At 39.0% G+C, this 26,736-nt stretch overlaps 1 protein-coding gene across 1 annotated transcript; it reads right to left on the bottom strand.

Moving 5' to 3' along the window:
* Positions 1-119: 119 nt before the first annotated feature.
* On the bottom strand, positions 120-24,568 carry SPO11 (SPO11 initiator of meiotic double strand breaks). Its single transcript, XM_035122091.2, has 13 exons — positions 24,282-24,568; positions 20,266-20,379; positions 16,988-17,082; positions 15,787-15,853; positions 14,368-14,476; positions 12,396-12,482; positions 9,679-9,712; positions 9,351-9,460; positions 9,128-9,227; positions 8,402-8,439; positions 6,564-6,640; positions 1,981-2,092; positions 120-239 (listed from the first exon to the last, which is right to left on the bottom strand). Exons 1-13 carry the CDS (start codon positions 24,419-24,421, stop codon positions 120-122), a joined length of 1,203 nt encoding a protein of 400 aa, XP_034977982.1. The 5' UTR covers positions 24,422-24,568.
* Between the last annotated feature and the right edge of the window lie 2,168 nt (positions 24,569-26,736).

Genomic DNA, 26,736 nt, shown 5'->3' with positions numbered 1-26,736 from the left:
ATCAAAGACAAAAACAAATGCACCCCAAACTAAAAAAAAAAACCTGCAGCTTTTCAATTAGGATTGCATGAAACATTTTTACAGTGATGCATGAAATGTTTTAACAGTTGACTGAAAATTCATATCCATCCACCAAACTGTAATTTATTTGGCAAATACACTCTGGAAAGATAATCGGATGAAAAATATGTCAATGCTTGAATTTCGGCCTTCATTTTGCATGTTGCCATAATATCCAGCTGTAAAGGAAAGCATTGGAAATTAAACTTCTATTGAAATTGATATGATGCATATATTACACTTAGTAACTGTGCCACATCAGAAACAAAGAGTTTTGTTCCAGTTTCAAGTTATTTCGTAGTATAAAAACAAACCTTTATTGTACAAGAGCAGCTTTTGGCCACAATTGAATATGTACTGTGTAAGTGTACTGAAGCTATTGATTTTGATTGACTTAAGGATGCTTAGGTTTGTGTTGGATTATGGTCTTGATCTCTTTTTACTTGTAGAAATTACCTTTTTTTACGTTATGCATGGCAGTTTACAGCTCAATCTACCAGCTGCTGCTGCTGCAGTACAATCAAAAGCTTGCACTGCAACAAATAAAGCAGCTTACCGTACTACTGTATATGAATCAAGGTAGTCAGATATACTAAGGTCTGTAATGTGGTCTTTTCTTGTTCCCTGTTTGTATTTTATTTGGTGGTATAATAATAAAATGTCTTTCATTACAATTACAGTGTTTGCTGTTTGTCAGTGGGAGGACAGTTGGGCAACGTGCTTAATAAATCATGCATTTGTTAGTGAACTGTATTTTTATATGGCTTTGGCTCACAGGCACATATGACTTCAGTGTAGTTGTGGTAGCTGAACTCCAAGCTCACAAAAAGCCATGGATAGGCTTTACAAATATGCAGCATGTTTATTGTCCCTTTTATAAGGCCTAAATACTGATTTAAATACCAAGGATTTATTCTACCTATATAAGCCTGAAAGGCCTTTAAAGGACTAGTTATTGGCTATTGGTGAGAAAATAACTAATAACTTAAAAGTGATAAAAGGATAAGCATGACTGGACAAATGCTATGCAATACAGTAGCTGTTTATTCAATATACAAATGAACGTGGTCTTAAAGATAAACTGTGATGGATAAACCAACTTTTGTGCTGTCACCAAGACATTTTATGTTTGACATTTGGATAATTTGTATGGATTAATAAAAACTGTAATCCAATCTATACCTGTTATCTGTTAGTCTGCTTTTATTTTCCATTATCTTAGCATTTACATTAATACACTCACTCCTGTCTCAATAGTGCATCATCTAGAGGCAAAGCCGTGGTGGGTTGTATCAGTTGGTAGATTACACAAAGCTAGTTAGCAGAAAACATGAACTTTGATTCAAAAGTGTTCTTCTAATAGTTGAAAGCCGTTGCACAGTAATTTCCAATTGCCTGACAGCCAGCTGGCTGTGGTGCGCTTGGGAAATGTACAAGGGATTTTGATAGGTGAGTGAGATAACACACCTGTCAATAATCTGATGTCATGACAGTTTATGATCGACATATGGGATGTCCCACCCACCTGTCAAATTTGGCCTGTTGGGGTAAAGCCAATCTGGCCTACTGAACCGGGAAAGGTTCCCCACCCCTATGCTAGCTGTTACACATGAGTTTGTGGAATAGATTTCTCTTTCCAGTTGCTTGAATCCAAGCAATAATTTGGAATCCTAGTTCTGATTTGAGTTTGGTGGTTGATTGTATACCATGGCTTCCTCATTCAAGCACCATGCTATTAAACTGTTGTTTGGCATGATGTATGATTTTTTCTCCTACTCTACAGAGAAAGAATATATTACCTCAGTTAGAATCACATAATTCTATTCTAATTAAGGTAACATATTCTTTCTGTGTAAAGTAATAGGGGAAATGAGTTTGTTCAGGAAGCTAAAAAAATAGTAAAAAAATGTCTGTACATACTTCTTTTTTCCATGTTGATTGATAAGCAATATAAGGTCTTGTATTCAAACTGTCCAATTTACTTTGATCTTGTTTAGTCAATGGAATCAATGCAGTCTTGGGTATACTCAGTCTGAAAGGCAGATAGGTGAATCTGACTAGTGTATCTTTATTTTTCACACTTGTATAAAAATATTTTTTCCATAAATCACTACACACTGAAATAAAAGGGGTGGGGCACTGATTGAAAAACCCTCCCTCTTACCCTGTAGCTGTCCATGTGTACCGTGTTTCTCATATTATAAGACACGTCTTATATTTATTTTTTCCTCAAAAAAACACACTATGGCTTATTTTCAAGGGATGTTTTATTTTTTTCCTCCTCCTCCTGCCGCGGCCGGCATTGCTGCTGCGCCTATCACTATGTCTTATTTTCGGGGTATGGCTTATATTCCTTGAATGCTTAGAATCCTGCTATGGCTTATTTTATGGGTATGTCTTAAAATATGAGAAACAGGGTATTTTATACAAAATAATCCAACAGAAGTTTTCCAGTTTTGTGGGATTTAAAGTAAATGTGTTGTTGTTATTGTTGTTTAAGAATTTTTATTGCAAAGTAAATACATAGTACCAAGCCATACATAAAGAATGATATAAAGAAAAAGAAAAAAAGAAAAGAAAAAATGTGAAGAAAAGTAGACAGTAAAAGAATAAAGAAAAGTATATTTCAATATAATAAACACTATTTTACAAAATCCCCTTCATGGATCAATGCCTTGTCGTGGCGAAGGGGCTTGAATAACTCAGAGAAGCTATGAGCTATGCCATGCAGGGCCACCCAAGATGGACAGGTCATAGTGGAGAGTTTTGACTAAACGTGATCCACCTGGAGAAGGAACTGGCAAGCCACTCCAGTATCCCTGCCAAGAAAACTCCATGGACAAAGACAACAGGCATATAAAAGTTATGACGCTGGAAGATGAGCCCCTCAGGTCGGAAGGCGTCCAACATGCTACTGAGGAAGAACGGAGGACAAGTTCAAGTAGATTCAGAGCTGATGAAGCGGCTGGGCCAAAGCCGAAAGGACACTCAGTTGCGGATATGCCTGGAAGTGAAAGGAAAGTCCGATGCTGTAAAGAAAAATATTGCATAGGAACCTGGAATGTAAGAACCATGAGTGGAGGTAAGCTGGATGTGGTCAAAAATGAGATGACAAGAATAAATATCGACATCCTGGGCATCAGTGAACTAAAATGGAAGGGAATGGGCGAATTCAGTTCGGGTGACTATCATATCTACTACTGTGGGCAAGAATCCTGTAGCAGAAATGGAGTGGCCCTCATAGTCAACAAAAGAGTGGCAAAAGCTGTAATGGGATGCAATCTCAAAAATGACAGAATGATCTCGATACGAATCCAAGGCAGACCTTTTAACATCACAGTAATCCAAGTTTATGCACCAACTACCGGTGCTGAAGAAAGTGAAATTGACCAATTCTATGAAGACCTACAACAACTTCTAGAAATGACACCAAAGAAGGATGTTCTTCTCATTACAGGGGATTGGAATGCTAAAGTAGGGAATCAAGAGATAAAAGGAACAACTGGCAAGTTTGGCCTTGGAGTTCAAAATGAAGCAGGGCAAAGGCTAATAGAGTTCTGTCAAGAGAACAAGCTGGTCATCACAAACACTCTCTTCCAACAACACAAGAGACGACTCTACACATGGATATCACCAAATGGGCAGCATCGAAATCAGATTGATTATATTCTCTGCAGCCAAAGATGGAGAAGCTCTATACAGTCAGCGAAAACAAGACCTGGAGCTGACTGTAACTCAGATCATCAGCTTCTTATAGCAAAATTCCAGCTTAAACTGAAGAAAGTAGGAAAAACCACTGGGCCAGTAAGATACAATCTGAATCAAATCCCTTATGAATACACAGTGGAAGTGAGGAACAGGTTTAAGGATTTAGATTTGGTGGACAGAGTGCCTGAAGAACTATGGATGGAGGCTCGTAACATTATACAGGAGGCAGCAACGAAAACCATCCCAAGGAAAAGGAAATGCAAGAAAGCAAAATGGCTATCCAACGAGGCCTTACAAATAGCGGAGGAGAGGAGGCAAGCAAAATGCAAGGGAGATAGGGAAAGATACAGGAAACTGAATGCAGATTTCCAAAAAACAGCAAGGAGAGACAAGAGGGTCTTCTTAAATGAGCAATGCAAAGAAATAGAGGAAAACAATAGAATGGGGAAAACCAGAGATCTGTTCAAGAAAATTGGAGATATGAAAGGAACATTTCGTACAAAGATTACCATAATCAAGGACAAAAGTGGTAAGGACCTAACAGAAGCAGAAGACATCAAGAAGAGGTGGCAAGAATACACAGAGGAATTATACCAGAAAGATATGGAGGTCTCATACACCCCAGGTAGTGTGGTTGCTGACCTTGAGCCAGACATCTTGGAGAGTGAAGTCAAATGGGCCTTAGAAAGCATTGCTAATAACAAGGCCAGTGGAAGTGATGATATTCCAGCTGAACTATTTAAAATTTTAAAAGATGATGCTGTTAAGGTGCTACACCCAATATGCCAGCAAGTTTGGAAAACTCAGCAATGGCCAGAGGATTGGAGAAGATCAGTCTACATCCCAATTCCAAAGAAGGGCAGTGCCAAAGAATGCTCCAACTACCGCACAATTGCGCTCATTTCACACGCTAGCAAGGTTATGCTTAAAATTCTACAAGGCAGGCTTAGGCAGTATGTGGACCGAGAACTCCCAGAAGTGCAAGCTGGATTTCGAAAGGGCAGAGGAACCAGAGACCAAATAGCAAACATGCGCTGGATTATGGAGAAAGCTAGAGAGTTCCAGAAAAACGTCTACTTCTGCTTCATTGACTATGCAAAAGCCTTTGACTGTGTCGACCACAGCAAACTATGGCAAGTTCTTAAAGAAATGGGAGTGCCTGATCACCTCATCTGTCTCCTGAGAAATCTCTATGTGGGACAAGAAGCTACAGTTAGAACTGGATATGGAACAACTGATTGGTTCAAAATTGGGAAAGGAGTACAACAAGGTTGTATATTGTCTCCCTGCTTATTTAACTTATATGCAGAATTCATCATGCGAAAGGCTGGACTAGATGAATCCCAAGCCGGAATTAAGATTGCCGGAAGAAATATCAACAACCTCAGATATGCAGATGACACAACCTTGATGGCAGAAAGCGAGGAGGAATTAAAGAACCTTTTAATGAGGGTGAAAGAGGAGAGCGCAAAATATGGTCTGAAGCTCAACATCAAAAAAACCAAGATTATGGCCACTGGTCCCATCACCTCCTGGCAAATAGAAGGGGAAGAAATGGAGGCAGTGAGAGATTTTACTTTCTTGGGCTCCTTGATCACTGCAGATGGTGACAGCAGTCACGAAATTAAAAGACGCCTGCTTCTTGGGAGAAAAGCAATGACAAACCTAGACAGCATCTTAAAAAGCAGAGACATCACTTTGCCAACAAAGGTCCGTATAGTTAAAGCTATGGTTTTCCCAGTAGTGATGTATGGAAGTGAGAGCTGGACCATAAAGAAGGCTGATCGCCGAAGAATTGATGCTTTTGAATTATGGTGTTGGAGGAGACTCTTGAGAGTCCCATGGACTGCTAGAAGATCAAACCTATCCATTCTTAAGAAAATCAGCCCTGAGTGCTCCCTGGAAGGACAGATTGTGAAGCTGAGGCTCCAATACTTTGGCCACCTCATGAGAAGAGAAGAATCCTTGGAAAAGACCCTGATGTTGGGAAAGATTGAGGGCACTAGGAGAAGGGGACGACAGAGGACAAGATGGTTGGACAGTGTTCTCGAAGCTACGAACATGAGTTTGACCAAACTGCGGGAGGCAGTGCAAGACAGGAGTGCCTGGCGTGCTATGGTCCATGGGGTCACGAAGAGTCGGACACGACTAAACGACTAAACAACAACAACATTTTACAAAATAATAATAGTAATAGACTTCCATCATCACTCTCACAACACTTCCTTTCACATTTCATATTTTATCTGTATTTCAGTATTCTTTTCATCTTTAATATACAGGGATAGATATGTATATATATGTTTCCCCTTTTCCATTCACGAGGTTATTCTAGACACAGCCAAATTTTTACATTAGAATCTTGTCTTTCTAAATAATCATTCAAGCACTTCCATTCCTTCTTGACTCTATTCATTGGCTTTAGTCTTAACAAATTCGTCAATTTGGCCAGTTCCAAATATTCATGTAATTTACATAACCATTCCTCTTTGGTCGGTACCTGGTTACCCTGACAGTACTTAGCCACCAGGATTCTCACCACAGATTTCGCGTAGAGGAAGAATTTAGTATTTTCTCTAGAAATATCACTAATATTCCCAAAAGGTATGTTCCCTAGTCTTTTCCTATGTGAAGTTCTTAGTAACTTTTATTATTTTTTCATGGATCATGTCCCAAAACTTTCTGATCTCTGGACATGTCCACCACATATGGTAGAAGGTTCCAATCTGTATTGTTTTTGGTTTCATTTTTGTGAAAGAATGGGGGAAATTAAAGTTCTTAGAAAAGTAACTAACCGGTCAAAATCAGATGGAAGAAGTCCAAGCCATCTTATAGCAGGAACCGTGAGGCGATGGGCTTCAAATGACATAGACTGAAATGTGGGGGGGGGGACATTTGTTTTCTCAATTCTTATGACAGTACTCTCCACTTACCTGTCTGTAGCTCATTGCAAATATCTAGATAAGCTTTATTTATTCTTGTGAATGAAGCATCCCATACTTTTTTGATTTTTATGTGTTTCATGAAGTTCTATTTTGTTATTGGGGTTATATGGTTAAAATTAAATAAAAATACTTTTTTTAAAAAAAGAAAAATGTCAGCTTGGAAGTTTATCTGACAAAAGATATTGGTGGTAGTGGGATAGATAATGGGAAAAATAAAAGCCTCTTTCTATTGAGATAACTGGTTTTAGATGAGCTTCAATCCTTCTATTAAAAAACCCCATCAGAATCCTGTTTTCTAGTCACATCTATCCAGGATGAGGAATCTCCATCTAAATGTTCACAACCCATGCTCATTTTGGTAGAGATGCAGGTATACTATTTTATAGGTTTAGGGACCCTCCTAATCCTAAACCCTAGAAATTAATAAATGGTAGGATTTTAATTATTTGGGATGTGAAGGGAGAAATACAAACTGCAGAAGAATTCCTGGGCTAGCCTATGCAAAAAGAAAAAAGACCTAGCTAAGTCAAGGGTATTAAGAAACAATACAGGGCCATTGAGGGCCATTGGCAATGTAAGAGAACTGTCCTTCTGTCCTGAGGTGTGAACAGAGACTGAGGGTTGGAGGGTTGCTAGGGTAACTGGGTATGAGGTGACAGTAAAAGAGTATTTTTAGCAAGGTATGTTGGGAACAAGAAGGGATAACAAAAAGGGAAATCCATGTTGGGCAGGCTGGCTGAAGGCATCCTACCCCCTCCAGATCCTGGCACTGATTGCTGTGGATCTATTCTCCATAAACTACAGTCATACCTTGACATCCGAACGACGCGACTTCCAAAGGTTTCGACTTCCGAAGTTGACAACCCCGGAAGTCTTTTCGCCGTGCGCGCGGTCCGTGCATGCGCAGAAGCACAAAATCGCACTTCGCACATGCACAGAATGGGCGCTTCGACAAATGAAGACTTCGACTTATGAAGACTTTCCACGGAACGGATCGTCTTCGTAAGTCGAGGTACCACTGTAAGCCCCTCAGGACCCTTTCCTTCTATGCACTTGGCTGCATTCAAAAGCCCACTTACCTGGGAGTAAGTCTCACTGAATTCAGTAGAACCTACTTCTAAGTTGACATGGCTAGGCTTACACAGTAAACCCAATTCAACTTTAGTTTACTAGGCAGGATTAGTCTAGGGCAGCCCTTCCACTGGAGAAGCAATGAAGACTCACATTGCCTTTATGCTCCAGGGGAAAGTGCCATCCCAAGATTAAGGGCCCTACAGGAGCCTCATGAGAATGAGATACTGTATAACCCACTCTGCACCTTTTTTTTTTACTTCTAGGATGTATTTTTGGAGATAGAGTGAACAGAACTATACAAAATACTCTAAATGTGGTTACAACATAAATTTGTATCAGAACTTTACAACTTTACTATACAGTTTCATTTTCAGTTCTTTCTTTTGTAATTCCTAGCATGGGTGTCATCCTTTTCCCAGCTGCTACACACTGAGTTGACATTTTCCATCAACTGCAGTCCCAAAAGATATGATTTTGGTTCAGAAACAATATAGACCAAAATAAGACATAACGTATTAGTCCTGCTTAAATAAACCAGCAATAGTTTTCACATATCACATTTTAGCTGGAAATGGTGCAACAGAATTTTGAATTTAAAGTTGTAAAAAACTTACCACAGAACCATACTTGTAGATACACATTATTTCAATACCTAATATAAAGATGATATGAAATGAAAATTGAGTTATACCTACTGGGGGGCAGATTTGGTTCATAGAACATTGCCCCATTGCACTTTTGGTTGGGGCAATAGCATTAGTCCACTGGTGGAGCACTTCTGGGCTGGGCAGAAATATATCTCCACTTTATCTAAACTCCCCTCCCCAGCATGTTGGATAATATTTTGGATTGAGCCACCATTGGTGTTTTGAATACATGGTTGCATTTTTTGAAAGGTAAAAATAAATCACTGTATGATTTAGCAATGTATCTTAACTGTAAATCTTTGTATATCAAAATAGTGCTATGAATTATTAATAGATACGTTGCCTTCCCAGTTTTTTCAGTAGGGCAGAGTTCCTAACTCTGTTTTTGCAGAAATCATGCAAATGTCTGGTAGGGGGCACTTGGAAGGCTGCCAACTCTGCCTGCTTCTGCATTTATGTTCACTTTTGTTTTCAGAAGAAAGCTGGGGAGGGATGATGGGTTGCTGGGTGGGAAAATGTTAAGTATCTCATTCCAATTTTCTCCTGCAAGTGTTCCCAGCATCACTTTACAAGGGAGCCATGAGACTGAGAGAACTGTTTCTATCATAAAGTCTCATTCTGCTCTTAGACTACTCTATCTTTATAAATAATATGGTGAGGAGGACTATCTTCATTCCCATTTCTCACACTTACCATGTGGATCACCATCCATGAGAGCAAAGATAGGCACATGGCATGTATCCCATAACTTTCTGACTAGAAGCCTCGTGTTGACATCCGGCACACCTTTTCCCTAAGGAAATAATGCCTAACTAGAGTTTATATAATTATCAATGTTTTGAATATATATTGAGAAATCATTGCACTACCAATCAAATACGGTAAGTTCCAGAGTTACAAAATGTTAGCTACATACCGTAATTATTATGCATGGGGACATTTTACTGCAGAAGTTGTCATCCAGCAGTCTCTGAAAAGTTGCATCTTTTTCAACAATTAGAATAAATTTTGCTTCTGTGATCAAATCTATAAAATTAAGGCCACAAATATTGATAGGATTCCATTGTGCCATACAATTAAGTGCTGAATACTGTAGTAAATAACTTAGTATCATTTTACTAAGTAATATTACTTAGTAATATTTTAAAGAGAAAAAGAAGTACAAATTTTATATTGGTCTTTGTCTCTCTTTAGAAGAAAAACCCTCCCCCAGTCTACAGATAGATGTTTTCCTTAAAGGATACTTCTCATTCCTTCTACATTAGATGGTACAGCTACCTAAAACAACAAAAGGCAAAGTACCAAAAATAAAGATATGCAATTTAATAATTTAATAAACAGAAACAGGAATAAATCACCTAAAGGCCTTAACTGTTAATTTCCAATATAGTTTTCTACATTAATAATTGATTGCTTTATAGACTCCATGTGTATTGATGAATACTGCACGTGCAGAAACAACCTTATTGACCTTTGGACTCATTTTTGGTTTTGTCCACTCAATCTACCAGTCCATCTTCATATGCAGGGGAAATCCCTACCTCACTGAGTGTTTGAGACCCATCAACTACCATCACCTGGTTTAGCTGGTTAGTTGATGCGATTCCTGGGGTGTGGGCACTGCTGCATTATGACAGCTTCCAGGAGCCACAGGTGAGATCTGACTGCAGGGTGGGAGCAAAGGTGGACAAACTGCTCCAGAAGGAGCACAATGTCTCCCCCATCAGAAGTACTACCCCACCCTTAACACCCCATATTGCATTTATATCCCACTGGCGCTGTGGTCTAAACCACAGAGCCTAGGGCTTGCCGATCGAAGGTCGGCGGTTCGAATCCCCGCGACGGGGTGAGCTGCCATTGCTTGGTCCCTGCTCCTGCCCACCTAGCAGTTTGAAAGAACGTCAAGTGCAAGTAGATAAATAGGTACTGCTCTGGCGGGAAGGTAAACGGCGTTTCCATGCACTGCTCTGGTTTCGCCAGAAGCGGCTTAGTCATGCTGGCCACGACCTGGAAGCTGTACGCTGGCTCCGTCAGCCAGTAAAGCGAGATGAGTGCCGCAACACCAGAGTCGACCGCAACTGGACCTAACAGTCAGGGGTCCCTTTACCTTTATTCTTCTCCAAAGAGTTCAAGGTAGTGAGCATGGTTCTCCCCCTTCTCATGTAATTCCCCAAACATCCCTGTGAGGTAGGTTAGACTGAGGGAAGACAGTGACTAGCCCAAGGTCACCCAGCAAGCTTTGTAGCCAACTGGGAGTTCAAACCCTAGTCTCCCAGGTACCATGTTTGACACTCTAACCATGAAATCAATGTGCCCAAAACACACTACCCAAACAATAACTTTCTTTTATGCTGAAATTTGCATATGGTCACTAGAAAGAGCAAACGTTAAACATCCTGATGACAGATGTTTACAGACACTTTAAACTGCTGTATTTTCCATTTGTTTTATTGCCTTTCAGCTATTATTCAACTCAAGTGAGATATGAGTTCCAGAGTTATGGGGAAAGTTGTTAACATTTCATATCTCATATTGGAATTTGACTCAATATGGCAAACATATGGAGAAAGAACCAGGGAAGGAGATGGGGGAGGGGAGAAATTGGCACAGATACCTATATACTGTAAGCTGAAGTGTGTGGCCTTACTGTTTAACCATTATATCATTGCAGGTGTTCAAGATAGAACATCTGGACATACTAAAATATAAGGAAAGCCTGAGAAATATTAATCTTGAAGGAACCTTATATTTAGTCCTAGAAAAGGAAATGTGTCTTACATGCTCACATAGTTATTTTTTCTCCATTGGAATGAATGGGCCAGATTGTGTGCACTAGGGAACTGAATGCATGTGGTTCTCTGAGTGAGAAGCTTGTTTTTAAGTAATGTATTCCCTCATATCTTGCACTACTTAACTTATTAAAGCATCTCCATTGTGTATGGCTGGGTGGATCCATGGTGTGGCCAATGCATCTTTGTGGGAGGAAGTGGTCCTGGCCTTCTTGAATAATAGAATCATAGAGTTGGAAGAGACCACAAGGGCCATTCAGTCCAACCCCCTGCCAAGCAGGAAACAAGACAGTGATTGAACTGCTTCTGAAAAAGCCCACTCTAGATGAACTGGGTTGTTTGTTTGTTATTTAATGTTTTTGTGAATGAAAAAAATTATATATGGTTTGTTGTCGATATGTATTGTTAAATATTTTTTTTAATGTTTCATTAATACAGTGGTACCTTGGTTGTCAAACTTAATCCGTTCCAGGAGTCTGTTTGACTCCCGGAACCATTTGAAAACCAAGGTGCGGCTTCCAATTGGCTGCAAGAGCTTCCTGCACTCAATCGGAAGCCACAGAGGACGTTTGGCTTCCGAAAAACGTTCGCAAACTGGAACACTCACTTCCAGGTTAGGGGCGTTCAGGAACTGATTTGTTCAGGAGCCAAGGCATTCAACAACCAAGGTACCATTGTAGAAGTGTTGAGATTTTATATGTTTACTATTAACACATTGCAACATCTTTGAATATTTTATGGATTTAGACAGACATTCTGTTACGGTTCTAAGAGAAGCAATAGCTAAGGAACAATTGGTTTTAACTCCTTTTCTTACATTTTCTTACATTCCTTCAACATTTCCTTACATTGCTTCACCATTTTCTTAGACAGTGTTGGTTAAGTTGTAGTCAAACATTAATTGCAAACTAAAATATGGATACTATATTAGGACTCCTGAGAAAGAATAGGAGTTCCCCAACTCTTGAGGAAAGGTTATAATATACAAAATGCATTGAGCAATCATTTATCTTTTGCAAATATTTGAAATCACCTCCTTCTTTAGTTGCCCAGCTGCAAAACCTCAATTGCATATTTATTTATATAATATGTAAATTAATTAACCAAAACTATTTCCTTCCAACTCTACAAATTCTATGATTCTATTATTCTAAGGAATTAGTAATACATACTGTTGTACTGCAGCTACAATTCACTTTTGTACCATCTTCTTCAACATAACTTAGATTACCAGCAATGCAACCTTTGCTGGTAGACAGCTGTGGAAAAGAAATTGGAAATTAGCTTGTCAGTTTTTTGGGTCAATCTGATTTTGGAAATATGTTGCTTACTGTAGAACTCCATTCACTTTCCAAGTCCCTTTTGACAACTGGTTTCCCAAAATCCTGCCATCTCACTTAAAGGGCTCACTACAACACAAAGTGGGAAGAGAAAGGTTTCTTCTGCCCATTGTTGCAGTGGCGCACTCACTGTCTGTTTTCTGACACCGAAGCAGCCCCTGCAGTTTTTTCAAGGGCTATTGCAATGTCAACATGTTTAAGCATAGAAAGGAAAGTATGGCAAGGGGGGGGGGTGAGTAGAGGGAGACCACCCTGTCTTCTTGGCAGGCTACAGGAGTGCTGCCACCAGACAGAGGGAAATACCTTACTTTCCTCTTCTGTAAGTCTTGCAGCTACTACAGCCTGGTGAGAATGGTAGGTAGAACAGGTTGGGGATTAAAATGAAAGCTGGAGAAAAATTTAGAAGCTGTAATACCATCTCAAATGTGAGGTGAGTCTTACAGGCCTATGAAACTTGTATTTCTGAGCCCATAAGTAAATGTTTTGTTGTCATCCTTAATGGTTACAGTGTACCACAGAAATAAAGAATAATGTTGCATACTGTAGAAATAAATAAAAGTAATGCTTATACAATTCAGAACACAGATGTGAAATAAAAATAGTTTCGTAAAGACATTATAATTTTTTGTTAGCTATGACTTCTGTGATTAGATGATTGAACAAGTAACTCTTGAATCACTAAACCTAGGAATAATTACAGAGCAGACATTGTCAAATATTCAAAGAATGCTGATGTCATGGTGTGTTTGCTTCAGAGAAGTTAAATAGTTCAATGAGAAAGCAATGAAAGTTGCAAAAGAGAAAAGTAAATAAGAATAAATGAAGCTACTGCAAACTCTGTTCCTTATAAATATCTGGGATGTTCACAATCTGAGGCCTTGAGCTGTCAGAAATATGTGTACTGTGTTAGATATATAGGACATGTATAATGATATGGATATTATAGAAGTATTTAAAATCAAAATTGCTGACTGTGCTTAGAGTCAGAACTGCCTGTCCAAAACAGTGTACGTAAGCAGCAAGAACCTTGCAACTATGTTCTTTAACAGGAGATTAATAGTTGGCCAGATAAGAGGAGGAAAACATATTGGAATGTAATGGTAAGGAGTTAGCACAAACAAGAATTGTCAAGGACAAGTTTGGGAGGGAAAGGTAACAGAATATGCAAGCCAAAACCTGCTGAAAAGGAATGATTGAGGATGGCATCTTAATAAGATAACGGGAGTTTCAAAGTGGAAAACAACTCCAAATATGGTGTGTCCAATTGGAAGGCCAGGTAGAGTATCCACAAGCTGTTCACACATTGCTTTAGCCAATAATGTTGCATAAATGATACGGGCAAGAGGATTTCATGTATTTACCTGATAGAAGATGAGTATACAGTATAAGAAGAGCCTGAGAGCATGTACTGTTGTCAAACCTTGCTTGTGGCAATAGCCTCGTGGCTGACCATTCAGCGCTGTCTTAATGATTAATAATTATCTGTTGTGACTACCTTGTGTACCTGACTCCTCTTTCCTTAGAGGCTTTCGGCAGTCTACTTCAAGGAAGGAGCCCTAAGAATTTTCCTAGCGGAGCTGAGACACTAATTGGTGAGGTATTAAGCATTTTTTTATTGTAGCAATGTACCAAGCTTTTTTATTTCTCTCCTTATTGGCATCTTCAGCTAGAAATAGTAAGTGCAATAACTTTCTTGGCCTATTTGCCTTCTACAGCTTCAAATGATAATACTGTAATTTGCTGTACTTTTCCAAATGTGATACATTTTTGCAGACCATGTAATAAAACTTTTTTGATACTTAACAATATGTAGACTCCTTCTTGGGATCTTGAGCATACAGGAAATGTCATTGGTAATGTCATCCACCACTCTTTGGTTACCAAAATGTGCTGTATCAGTGTAAAATATGTCTCTGTCAAGATACAAAATATTGTCATTCAAATAATAATAGTACCATAAAATATTGATGTTACATAGGGAATACAGTATAGTCTAAGTACTTAAATATCATGCATATTATCATGTCTTCTACCACCTGCCTCCCTAAACTGATACCACCCCAACAACCATAGCCTTGGCCCGAACAAGTACTTTCTGTGTATAAGACGCCCCCATGTATAAGACAAGCCCAATTTTTCTGAACCCAAAATTAAGAAAACAATATTTTAAGAGCAGAGCATGACCCACCAGCGCCGGGGGGTCTAAGCAGGGAGAGGGGGACATCCTTTGCTCCACCCACCCTGCGAAAAGGGATCGGGCTACTGAACTGCCTCAGGGCTGCCTTGCCAGTCGCCCATGAGGTGGGCTCTTTCTGGCCAAGCTGAAAGCAGCCACCTCGGGGGGTTCAGCAGCTGCAAGTCAGCTGCACTTTTTGCAGTTGCACGAATCTGGCACTACAACAGGGGGGAGCTGGTGGGGAGGCGCACTGGGGAGGTGCTGGTGGCCTGGGCACAGAGTCCCCACTATGACCGACCTGTGGATCGGGACAACAAGGTGCTCCTCCTCCAGCTCCCTCCCTGGGGGGAAAGTGCCAGGCAAAAACATTCATCCTCTCCCACACCTTTGGCTAATGAAACAATCTTTGTCATTTTAAACTGTGTGTGGCAGGGTGGGGGGAGGTATTGTTTTTGTTTATGACTATGTTATGCATTTTTATGTTTTTATATTGTAAACTGCCATGTGATCCTCGAATGAAGGGTGGTCTAGACATTTAATAAATAAATAAAATAAGTAACCCTGAGATCAGATTCTCCTTCTTCAGGAAATGAGATCTAAGACTTAAGTGCGAAGAAGAACTGGATGCAGGGCCAATCTAAAGCACATCCACAAGATGAGCCTATGCTAACTGTGCCACTTTAACCCAAAGATGTTGTATTGCTGTCCTCTGACTCAGAGGACTCCATTCCAGAAGTTCCAATACAACCAGAGGCTCCCCTGCTCTGTCAACACACTGGTGTGAGCCAAGCCCCTTTAACTGAAGAGGCACTTTTCAGGAAAGGTGGAGTTTACAACTGAAACAAAACTTGTGCTCTATAAGACCCTGTCTATGGTTGATTGTTGCTGAAGCAACAGCTGAGTGCTGCTCACTAAAAACATTCAACCTGAGCTCAGTGCTTGCATCATAACACTATTTTACCTATACATAGTGTGCCAAATCTATTATATCACATTTTTAATTTTAAATGGTTATTTCAATTTTGCAGTTACATACAAAGTTATTACCTTTTTGTTGCATAAATGTTTGTCTGTACCATCTTGTAGATAATAGATAATATTTTAAGAAATAGAGCTGAAATATAAAATAACAGCTAGTAAATTTTACCAGCCATCTGAGTGTTTCTGAATAAAGATTGGTGTACTCTTAGCTGAATTTTAAAATGTATTATACCATTCTGTGTATATATACTAATCAATGAAGTTTCTGCAAGATTAGAAAAATGTACTTTGCTGTAATTACAAGTATCCTTTTTTTCAAATCCAAATCTTGAGGGTGAACAGGACTTCTGTAGTCCAATACTGTATTCCACTCTGTTCAATGCCTGAAGTATGATCCCTACTATGATGTAAACTTTCTGTACCAAGCTTTGATGTGTAGTAGAAAAAAAATGTTCAAACATTTTTCAAATCTTTCCTTTAATCAGTTACCCTGAGTCCAATATAGTTTTAGTCCTAGTATGGTGTTCATCTTACAGCTAGCCTTGCTTGTCAAGGAACAAAAGGCAGTACACTTTAAGGCTCCTGGTTGTTTCCCTGCAGTTGTGCCTTTACCTGCCCCACATCAGATCTCACAGTCAGGTGTGGGCCAGGTGGGTATAGTTTGGAGAAAATGGCCTTTTGTGCCAAACTAAGTCCCCTGCTGAGCCTAATTGGCCCAAAGTTAGTTTGAGCAAAGGACATGCAGTATAGTTTTACAGTAAAGGAAAGGTGTTTTAGTTGAATATTATATTGGTGTCAATACTGTTCCAACACATTACAAAAAGGGATATCTGAAAGAAGAATCTGTTGGGATTGTTGGACATATGTGCTGAGGATGCTCAGTCAAGTGGTTAAGTTCACCGCATAAAACCCATTTAACAGAGTTATCTTTACTAGGCCAAAACCAACATACACTACTATACATAAACACACTATTTACAGATGTTACAAGCAGTCTTCTCTCACTGATTCCAGAGAGGGATCTTTGCTTCAAAGTTTTTGCTGTGTTGGAGTCCCCTAAGTGGCACTGAAGGGCCTGCTGATTCAAATGTGCTCCCAATTGCTGACCCCAATACAGAGAAAGTCGCTTTAGCATCATTGACTGATTGATAATATTGAAACTGCAGATAGATAGATGATAGATAGATGTAAAGTCATGTTTTTTGTACTTCAGAATATTACATTAAAATAAAATAAATTGGTATATTGCTCAGTTTCTTAAACTTACCAAATTTTGGTGCTGATTTGGGACAGTCACTTCTTATTTTCCTTGTGGTACAATTACCAGTAGATGTCATCTGCAAACCTACAGAATCTGTAAACCTGTGGATGTGTAAACCAGTTCAGCTGTATGTTACACTTCAGAATTGGTGTTATCATGTAAAGTTTAACACAAAAGAGGGTTGCTTCATGAATGCAGATATGCAAAAGTCAAATGCTATCTCAAAGGAAGATGGATTTGGAATTTAGAAAATGGTTTGTCTCTCTGTTTATCATTTGTTTTCTATGTGTGTACACCTTCCAAAATGCTGCCCCCAAACTCAGCAAGAGGATTTATAGGGTGGTGTGGCACACTTTCTTGCTGTTTGACACTGGGTGCCATTTGAATAAAAATGGTGAACCCAAACTTGACTTCGGTGTGTCTTTCCCATATTTTGTCCATAGATTCAGCTTGCTTCTGAATATATTGACACCAAGCTTGGCATGAAAGTTCCTGAGGTAAGGATGGGCAGGATCTACATTGACATTTTGGTGCCAGGGGCCATTTTGAATCAGGGTATCTTTGTTGATGTTTAGATGCCAGGTATCACTTTGAATCAAATTAGTGGACTAAAATGTGACTTTGAAGTAACTTCACCTGTTTTTGGTGTCATAAGTCAAAAACCACAAAATTCAATAATCCATTTAAAAATCACAATATAGTTTGGTTTCTAAAAATTCCCATGCACTCCCTGCTTGTAATTATATAAATGCACTGTGCATGGTTAAATTAAACCGACATATTGTCAGATCTAGGTAAGGAATTAGAATAAAATCTAGAGTCATGGGCATGTAAACTGCCCTGAGATCCTAGGAGGAGGAACAGCATATAAATGTGACTAATAAATCATTTATTTCAACATAATGTACTTGAGATTTGGTCACAATGTATATTTGTCATCCTGGATATTGTACTATATTTACTAAATATGGTGTGCCATGGTATGTGTTTACCATTAACGAATAACATTCATAATTAACATATTGTTGATAGGTATAATCACAATGAAATTTGGAGTGGTATTATTAGGGAAAGGTTATATTGGTTTCATTGCGCAAATGTGACATGACTGCATTTTCACTTTTTAAATGCACTGCTTTTTATGTCCTTAAGGTGGCAGAAGACACTGCACTGTAAAGTTACAGAAAAGCCTATGATCCAGAAAAAAACTGACTTTTCTCTGCAGACTATTTCCATTCTTATCTTGCTCTACCCCTAGAAAAATAGCTAAAGGTCAGCTATCATCTAAATAAAGAGGTAGGATGTACATAGGTCATATCTGAAGGTATTTCCATACAAAACATAGATCTAATTTTAGACCAGTTGCACACAATCTAATCTCATGGTTTAAATTAGCATACAAAAAGTCCAAATGGGCTACATCTGAGACAAGTCATATTTCGAATATGCTTTCTTTACAATCATATCTGCAATTTCAGTTGTGGAATGTTGTGATTAAGTAACACAATTATTACATAGGAAGTTATTTGGGTTTGCTGTGCAAGGTTCTGAAGCAAAACCTGTTGGGGGGAGTCAAACCTTGGAGCCTTCTGCATACAGTGCATGTTTGCTATTAAATAACTAATCACAGTACAACACATTTAAGTCAGCTGCAAGTTAATTTCCCAAGTGTCTCAATGCAATATACGTAAAACTTGAGATGAATTGGTCTAGAACTGTTGCTGTTTGGGATATCCTTGTAAACCAGCTATAAATATGTAATTAGCTATTCAAAAACATCACTAACAGATCCTGATTCCATTGATTTGATTGCATTTATATTCCAACTTGCCTCCAAGGAGCTCAAGGTGATAAACATGGTGCTCCTCCTCCTCATTTAATTCCCACAACAAACTTATGAGGTAGGTTACACTGAAAGGCAGTGTGGCCCAAAGTGACCCAGTGAGCCTCATGGCTGAGTGGGGAATTGAACCCTGGTCTCCCAGATCATAGTCCAACACAGACTACATCACACTGTGTAGTGTAGCATCATTGTTCAATAGAAGCCCATGATTTTCCTATTACTTTGTAGTTTATGAGATACCACATATGGTATATTGGCAGTTCCTTTTTCTCTTTCTTATGTCTGTGGGCTGTATTTATGAATGGTTCTGCAGTCGTGGCTGCTTGAAATTTGGTATTGTTAATAGCCATGTCAGTCCAGCACTCTTTAATAATAATAATAATAATAATAATTTATTTATTTAAACCCAGCCACTCTGGGTGGCTTCCAACCGAATATTAAAACAGTACAGCATTAAACAGTAAAAAATTCCCTAAACAGGGCTGCCTTCAGTTGTCTTCTAAATGTAAAATAGTTACTTATTGCCTTGACATCTGCTGGGAGGGCGTTCCACAGGACGGGTGCCACTACCGAGAAGGCCCTCTGTCTGGTTCCCTGTAACCTCACTTCTCGCAATGAGGGAACCACCAGAAGGCCCTTGGTGCTGGATCTCAGTGTCCGGGCTGAATGGTGGGGGTGGAGACACTCCTTCAGGTATACAGGACCGAGGCCGTTTAATTAATTACTTCTATCAATTATTTCTATCAAAATTAATTTACTTCTATCAATTCCTCAACTGTCTAGGGTTCATAGCAGGGGGTTTAGGCACGAGTGGTGTGCACACAGTGGGTGCTAAAGCTAAACCATGTGAGGTGCCTTCTCAAAGTTAGGCTCTGGGTTTGGGGAAGGAGACAGAGTCATAGAGTCTCTTATCCATCTTTGGGAACGCAGCACAAGAGCTTGGGTGTGTGTCAAATTTTGACCTTGCACAGGATGCCATATTACCCAAGCCCTCTGAGAGGTATAGAAAGTTAATTTATTCATTGTTCATCGTCTGCTAAGATTATAATGTACTACTTCAAAACTTGTATTATCATCCACAGTTGGGACCTGTTCTTGGGACTTTTAAAAAAACTGTGTAGCAGTTGTGATTTTCACTGAAACCATGGTGACCTTTAGTCAGATTGTCAGTTCATGCACTGACTAAAAACCACACACAGCAGATTGTAAGAATAAGTGTACAATTTTGTTAATGGTTTTTTTTCTGGAAAACATTGTAGCATGGCATAGGGCTTCATAAAACATGAAGAAGCAATAATAAAAGTTGTTAATGTTTTTGTGTTTGTTTGATGCCAGTACACCACCTTAATACGTGGTGTGATTAAGATGATAGTATATAATGTTATAAACAAACAAACAAACAACTTTTGTTACACACACACACACGGTAAAATATACCTACTGTATATTTCCCCAATTAGATCTGTTATTTAATATGAGAACGGGTGCTTCATTTCTGGATAGACTTGCGATAACATCTTCAATAACATTTTCAATTGCTCTAAGAACATCAGTGCTGAAACAAGTTATGACATAGAATTAAAGACTGCATGTATACCAGTTCCAAAGTCTACAATAAAATGTTGACATGCATAACTGCCTTAAGTATCTGTTAGATTTATGAAGCTGCAAGAAACATTTTACTGTCCTTTTTTTTTGCTTCAGTACCCTTAGAAATCTTAATTTGCTATTTCATGTGTGTATACTTCAAGCATTAGAAAGTATACTGCCTACCGCTTCTCTTGATATTTTTTTCAACCAGCCAAACATTTGGATCAACTGGTTTAAAACTATGATTAATGTTTTAAATCAAATGATGTAATATTAACTTTGGCTAGGGTTTGACTTAACATGTTTTCAAATGCTGTAAACTTCAAAAAATGTTCAATGGTATAATATAAGTACTTCCTCTCTACCATAGCACATTAACCTTTTGATCTGACACTTTGAATGAGTGCCTGTGGTTTTTAATTATATGTAGGTTTTGGCAGGATAACAACATTGTGTGTGTGGCGGGGGGAGATAAAGTGTGCAATGAACTGAACTAAGAACAGTAGTACTGTAATATTGTTCCCTATATAGCAAAATAGCAGATTGTGTGGAACCTCCTATAAACAAAAGGACATTTTTGCTTAATTTTATCAGCTCCCTTGCTCTCCAAGCTGTGTATGTTATACAGAGCTGCCATTTCATAGATGCTGAGATCTGGGGGAACCCCCCCCCAAAAAAACACCCTACTTTAGGCACTCAAAATAACTTCCTTTAGCTCAGTGATTTATTTATTTTTTTACTTGAAAGTACACACCCATTACATATCACAAACCACTTTAGAGACTCTCCTCAGTTTCAAAAAATGATTTTTCATGAGAGTGGAGGTGGTGGGGTGGAAGGGAGTTTGGCTGAAGTTGAAAGAACACAAGTCCAAAGTTCCTTTTGGCATACAGAAATACTTGTGTGGTTCTTTGGATCCTGACCATAAACTTCTAACTCTGGATGATCACATTCAGTTGTGGATAAGAATGTGGTCCTTTTCTTAAATGGGAGCACATTGATGATATATATCACAGTGAACTTCAGACACTCATAATATGCTTCCTCTCTATTAAGGAAGTACAGTATTAAGTGCTTTTTGAAGATGATTGTATATTACTCATAATCTTACAAAGGAGGAAACTGGAAATGTTTTTGTTGTGTTAGAAAACTAGCATTTATCAAAATAAGAAGGAAGGGATTGATATAGGCCCCCACAATCCTCAGCTTTTAGATATCTTCTCTCTAAAAAATGGTTAATGTGTCAGGTTGAAAAGTTTCAGAATAAGATTATTTGATGGTTCGATTTATTCAACAGACAAGGGTCATCAGCACTTCTCATTTGCTATGTTTCCTACTGGTACTTTTTATTATTGCATTATTATTTATTTAGGACATTTATGCACCATTCCAGTGGTTTATTTGCAATCAATTAAAATAAGGCATCCCTGCAAGCAGATTGAAAATCTTAAACACAGAACACAAAAGGAAAGAGGGAAGAAGAAGAAGAAGAAGAAGAAGAAACAAATTCATGCACCAATTCTTAAAGTTAAATAGTGATTCTTGTTCCAGATGGAACTTGGTAACTTTTTACCCAATTAATTATGATTCCTTCAGTTTCTGCAGTTGCTGCAATGATCTTTTATGACCCATGTGCATTGAATTTTATCATAGTTCTGTATAAGGCAGATAATTTAGCTGGATAGGTTTCTGTTTCATCTTTAAAAATGTGTGGGTAAGTGAGCAGTGCCAAATGGTAGATCCAGGTTTCACATTCAGGCTTATTGTCTGCTGTTTGGGGCCAACATAAGTTGAGAGTACTTTAAAGGAGAAAGAGAAGGATTTGAATGGCATGCTCATTGGAACAAATCACATATGTTCTTTCTTTAATTTTAGCTCCCACTTCTTAAAGATGAAGTAACCTTTAAGAAGAAAAAGATACATTACTGGCCAAACATGCCAACTTAAAAAGCTCTCAGCATTAATTACAGAGAAATCTAAGCTGGGAACAGCAAGGCACTGCAGATGTATCACATGAGGATAAAGCCTGTCAGCTCATTTCCAACAAGTCACAGCATGAGCATTATTTTTTTCTTTCTTTTTTCTTTTGGCAGCACGAATAGAAATGCACTTAAATCATTATTTCACAACAGGAATAAAACAAACAAACCAAGTTACAGATTTAATCCTATAGCGTGTGTGTTAAGTGAACGGTATGCACGTAGATTAGAATTATTTTAAATTAAATTTGCAAAACCATATGTTGCTTAAGACAAAGATATTAAAGTGCCAAATTTCTTATGCTAAATATATCCATTGCATTAGTATGATAAATGCATACAGCATCAGAAGCACACTATTTTTCCTTTGTGTGTGTGTGTGTGTGTGTGTGTGTGTGGATCTGGTTATTATAACGTATCCTGCAATTGACTTTTGGGTGAACCCCCCTCCCCCCAAGAAGAGTATTCTACTAAATATGTATAGGTTCAGAGCCTTAAAAAAATCAGTCTGTGATTCCAGGTTGTTTACACAGATCATGTGTGGCTCTTGAACAGTTCCACAGTTGTGGACTCCCCTGTGAGGGAAGGTTACAATTTACGGGTTTTTTAGTTTAGAAATAAGGCAGGTAAGGAAGGGGGAGTTCAAGCTATGTAAAATTATGCATGGTGCGGGAAAAGTGGATAAAAAAGATGTTTCTTGCTATGCAGGACAGACAAAAGGAAGTACTGGTTTAATACAGCACAGTTAAACCTTCAAATATGCTTCTACAAGATTATGGCCACCAGCTTAGATTGTTGTATTTCATTAATCAATCAGTCAATCAATCAATTAAATATTATTATTGTAAACTTATTTGCAATATGAGCTTGTTATGTTACCTATCTTGAGGAGGCTTCCTCAGGGAAGGATATATTTGTGGGCTAGAAAGACCAATATTTACCAATTAATTTGTTTAGAAAATGGATATCCTGCTTTTCAATGGAATGATCTTCCAGGTGGTTTGAAACAAATTGGATTTAATACTCAAACAGGCAACACAAAACACAGCAGCTCTCTGTCTTTTACCAGTGGGCAGGGCTTACTTTCAACTTTGTAATGCCAAATATCCAAAGCAACTTCATATTCTCAGAATATAACAGTTTAGAAGCAGTTCTGTGGTAATAATGTTGTCTTTTATTCATTTTACGCCTCTCAATGGGGTAGGTACTGCCACTGGGACTAAGCTGAAGAGTCAAGCATTCATTATTGCAATGAACTTTTGAGGGAAAGATCCTCCACCACTCTAATATCTCCCAACTATTGGAGCTAGAAAAGAGGAAGCATTAAGTGTATAAAAATGCAAATGGTTAAGTCCAACATGTTTCAGTTACAACCTTCTTTGGGATCACAGGACTGCAAAACAAAAACATGTTTGCTCTCCAAATACTTTGTTGCAAAACAGCATACAAGTACTACTGTACAGATAAACTGCAGTTTCCGTACAGTAAAGCTACTGTAGTTCCATGCTAGTAGCTGGGGTACAGTTTCACCACAGAATGAGCTAAGTAGATGCCCCTCATTTCAGAGCATGAGTTTCATTTTAGGTGATGACAGATCAGAAATCTCTTTCCCAATCCTTTGTGAAATGGCCATCCAATGGATGTCTCCCACATTGATGGAGTGAACTGTTTGCATACGTAAGCACCAGGTTACTGTTTTACCAGTATCTGCTCTGTGAGCTGTTTTGAGGGAGGAACGAGTGAACCTGGGCAACAACACTAGCTACCTTCTTTCCCTTTTGTTTAATGTGGTGTAGTTTTTACAGAGAAAGAGAGAGGTGGTGGTTGCTGCCTCTGTGGTGCTCGCAGTGGAAGCAGCTTTCCATCTTGCCTGACTATGAGTCTTTACCTAGAGATCTCACAGCTCTGGCTGGCCACAAAGGGGCCATGCCTGCTTCCAAGTGTTACACCAGCTGCTTCCCTGAGTGAAAGTCGGTGTTTGTCCAGTAAGGTGAACAAGGACCAGTTCGTCTCTCCAGGGAAGGTCATGGCTAAAGATGGAGCGAAGGCACTAAATGGAAGGCTAGGAAAAGAGGGGGGCGGGGGTGGAATCTGAGAGGAAGCTATTCGTCGCTCGTCTCTATCTACTGATCCTTTTTCCGTGGCGTTCCTGAAGAGGAGAGGCTCGCGCGCAAAACCAACGGTCTTTCCCGCCCTCTCCTATATATTTTGGCGCGCGGGGAGGGGGAGGAGGTAACGCGCGCACCTGTCCAGCAAAGACGGTTTTGCGTCAGTCTTCAGCAGGACTGAGCCAGACAACCAATCAAATTAGGAGATATAGGCGGGCTCTCCGCTCTCTCCCTCTCATACACACACCGAGTTGAGGGGAGGGATGAAGATCTGAGGGAGGTTATGAGAGGAAAAGTTGCCACGAGGATGCTTTTTTAAAAACCACCACCACCACAACAACAACTGGGGAGGAAATAAAGCTTCGAGAGAATTCCTGAAGGAAAGCTGCCACGAGGACCCAGCTTTTAAAATAAAAACAAACAGATAAAAGATACTAGGTTTGCTAGTTGTTGCGCTAAATGATTTGCTGAGGAAACGCTTTGACTGGATGGCAACAAACTTCACTGTTTCGTTGTTTGTTTTTGTTTTGAAAACGGTCTCCCATCTGCCTCCGCCACAGATAAACAGAAAGTCAACTCCAGGGACGACTTGTTAAACAGATTTGTATTAGTGTTTAGAAAAAAATACAAACAGGGCAAAGGAGGGAGAGAGGTGATTATTACTAGCTGCACAATCCTAATAGGAAACCCTGCTGAATTCCTTGGGGCTTTTTCCCAGTTTAGGGCAGCCCAAGAAGGCACCTATTGTGGAAAACTTGAGATGAAAGCAGTGGTTTTTTTTCCCTTTAAAAATGTTTATGGGTACTCTCATTTTGACTCAAGAAAATCACCATTTTATAGTTCAAATCGGGGGAAAGAAATACAGTAAATGGACAAAAGTACAAAGATTCACAAAATGTTTATGTTTATGCGTACCCCTGCGTGCCCCCAGGAAAAAACCCACTGGATTAAAGTATTATATAGTATAAAGATGGTGGTGCTCCTCGAAATTTGCCGCATATATTTCCCGTCCCTCTGTCTGTGTATAAATGCCAACTGAAGCATCCGATGAAGTGAAAACTACTCCACAAAAGCCCACATGCTAAACTGGGTAAAAGCGTTGCCCCTGCCCTATATCGTTTGCAATCCTGACATCCTTCTGCTCTTTGTGAGGACTAGGCTACCATTATTTTCAGAGGGATAACCATATAGAATTGTAGCGTTGGAAGGGACCCATCTGTTGGTGCAAAAGCAAGATTCTTCTGGCACCTGCAATACTTAATACATATTGTTGTGGCATAAGCTTACTTATTCTACCACTGGTCCCAGTTTTCCTGCAACTGAGAACATCCCAGTTGTCGAATGTTAAATTGTGATAAGAAAAAAGCCAATATGTCAAGGGGTGCAGAAAATGTTAATGCTGCGATCCTAAGCACACTTACCTATGTGAGGCATATGAGCCTCTGTCTTTAAAGTGGATAAATACAGGGGAAAGTAAAGGGCCAATCTTCACAATGGGAAACTCCCAAATCATGACCACATAGTATTTAGCAAAATATGGTGAATCTAGCCTAGGACCCAAGAGGTGTATGCACATGGCTCGAATACCATGGGTTAGTATAAATTCTAATTTTGTTGTATAGTAAATCACTAGAGCTAACAATGTCTAGAAGCTTTATGATAAAGATATTTTCCTATTTTCTTGTTGTTATCCCTGTCTACAAAATCTTTGGTTACAGGTAGGTAGCCGTGTTGGTCTGGATCGAAGTAAAATAAAAAAATTCCTTCAGTAGCACCTTAAAGACCAACTAAGTTTTTATTTTGGTATGAGCTTTCGTGTGCATGCACACTTCTTCAGGTATCTGAAGAAGTGTGCATGCACACGAAAGCTCATACCAAAATAAAAACTTAGTTGGTCTTTAAGGTGCTACTGAAGGAATTTTTTTATTTTACAAAATCTTTGTGAAGGAGAGCTTCAAAAAAAGTAACCACAAAGGCAAACAATCCTACCCACAAGAATTTTGGGTGCTATGTTTTGAACATTTGTGTTCAAGAGCAGACTTTATGCCATGATTTCCAATACAAAATTAGAAAGTTGTTACAGAATTTAGTTGATACTCACCATGTGGCATAATAATTGCTCACATTAAAAACTTTGCTAGTGTTTGCAATTGCCAGCAGCAGTTGCTGTGAAGCAATGCCAGAAAGCATTGCTATGGTCCATGGGGTCACGAAGAGTCGGACACGACTAAATGA

Source organism: Zootoca vivipara, chromosome 7 (assembly GCF_963506605.1).
Source record: "Zootoca vivipara chromosome 7, rZooViv1.1, whole genome shotgun sequence".
NCBI classification, from domain to species: domain Eukaryota; kingdom Metazoa; phylum Chordata; class Lepidosauria; order Squamata; family Lacertidae; genus Zootoca; species Zootoca vivipara.
The sequence above is the reverse complement of the archived record's forward strand: the minus strand, read 5'-3'. Positions and strand labels throughout refer to the sequence as shown.

What these genes read in the sequence shown, in the direction of transcription:
- SPO11 (XM_035122091.2), bottom strand. Translation starts at nt 24,421, where the DNA reads ATGACCTTCCCTGGAGAGACGAACTGGTCCTTGTTCACCTTACTGGAC. An exon ending in TAATGTAGAAGGAATGAGAA is followed by an intron (nt 9,461 to 9,678) that starts GTATCCTTTAAG and finishes TTAATTTTATAG; the next exon opens with ATTTGATCACAGAAGCAAAA. An exon ending in CTTCCATCTGATTTTGACCG is followed by an intron (nt 2,093 to 6,563) that starts GTTAGTTACTTT and finishes TCTGCCTTTCAG; the next exon opens with ACTGAGTATACCCAAGACTG.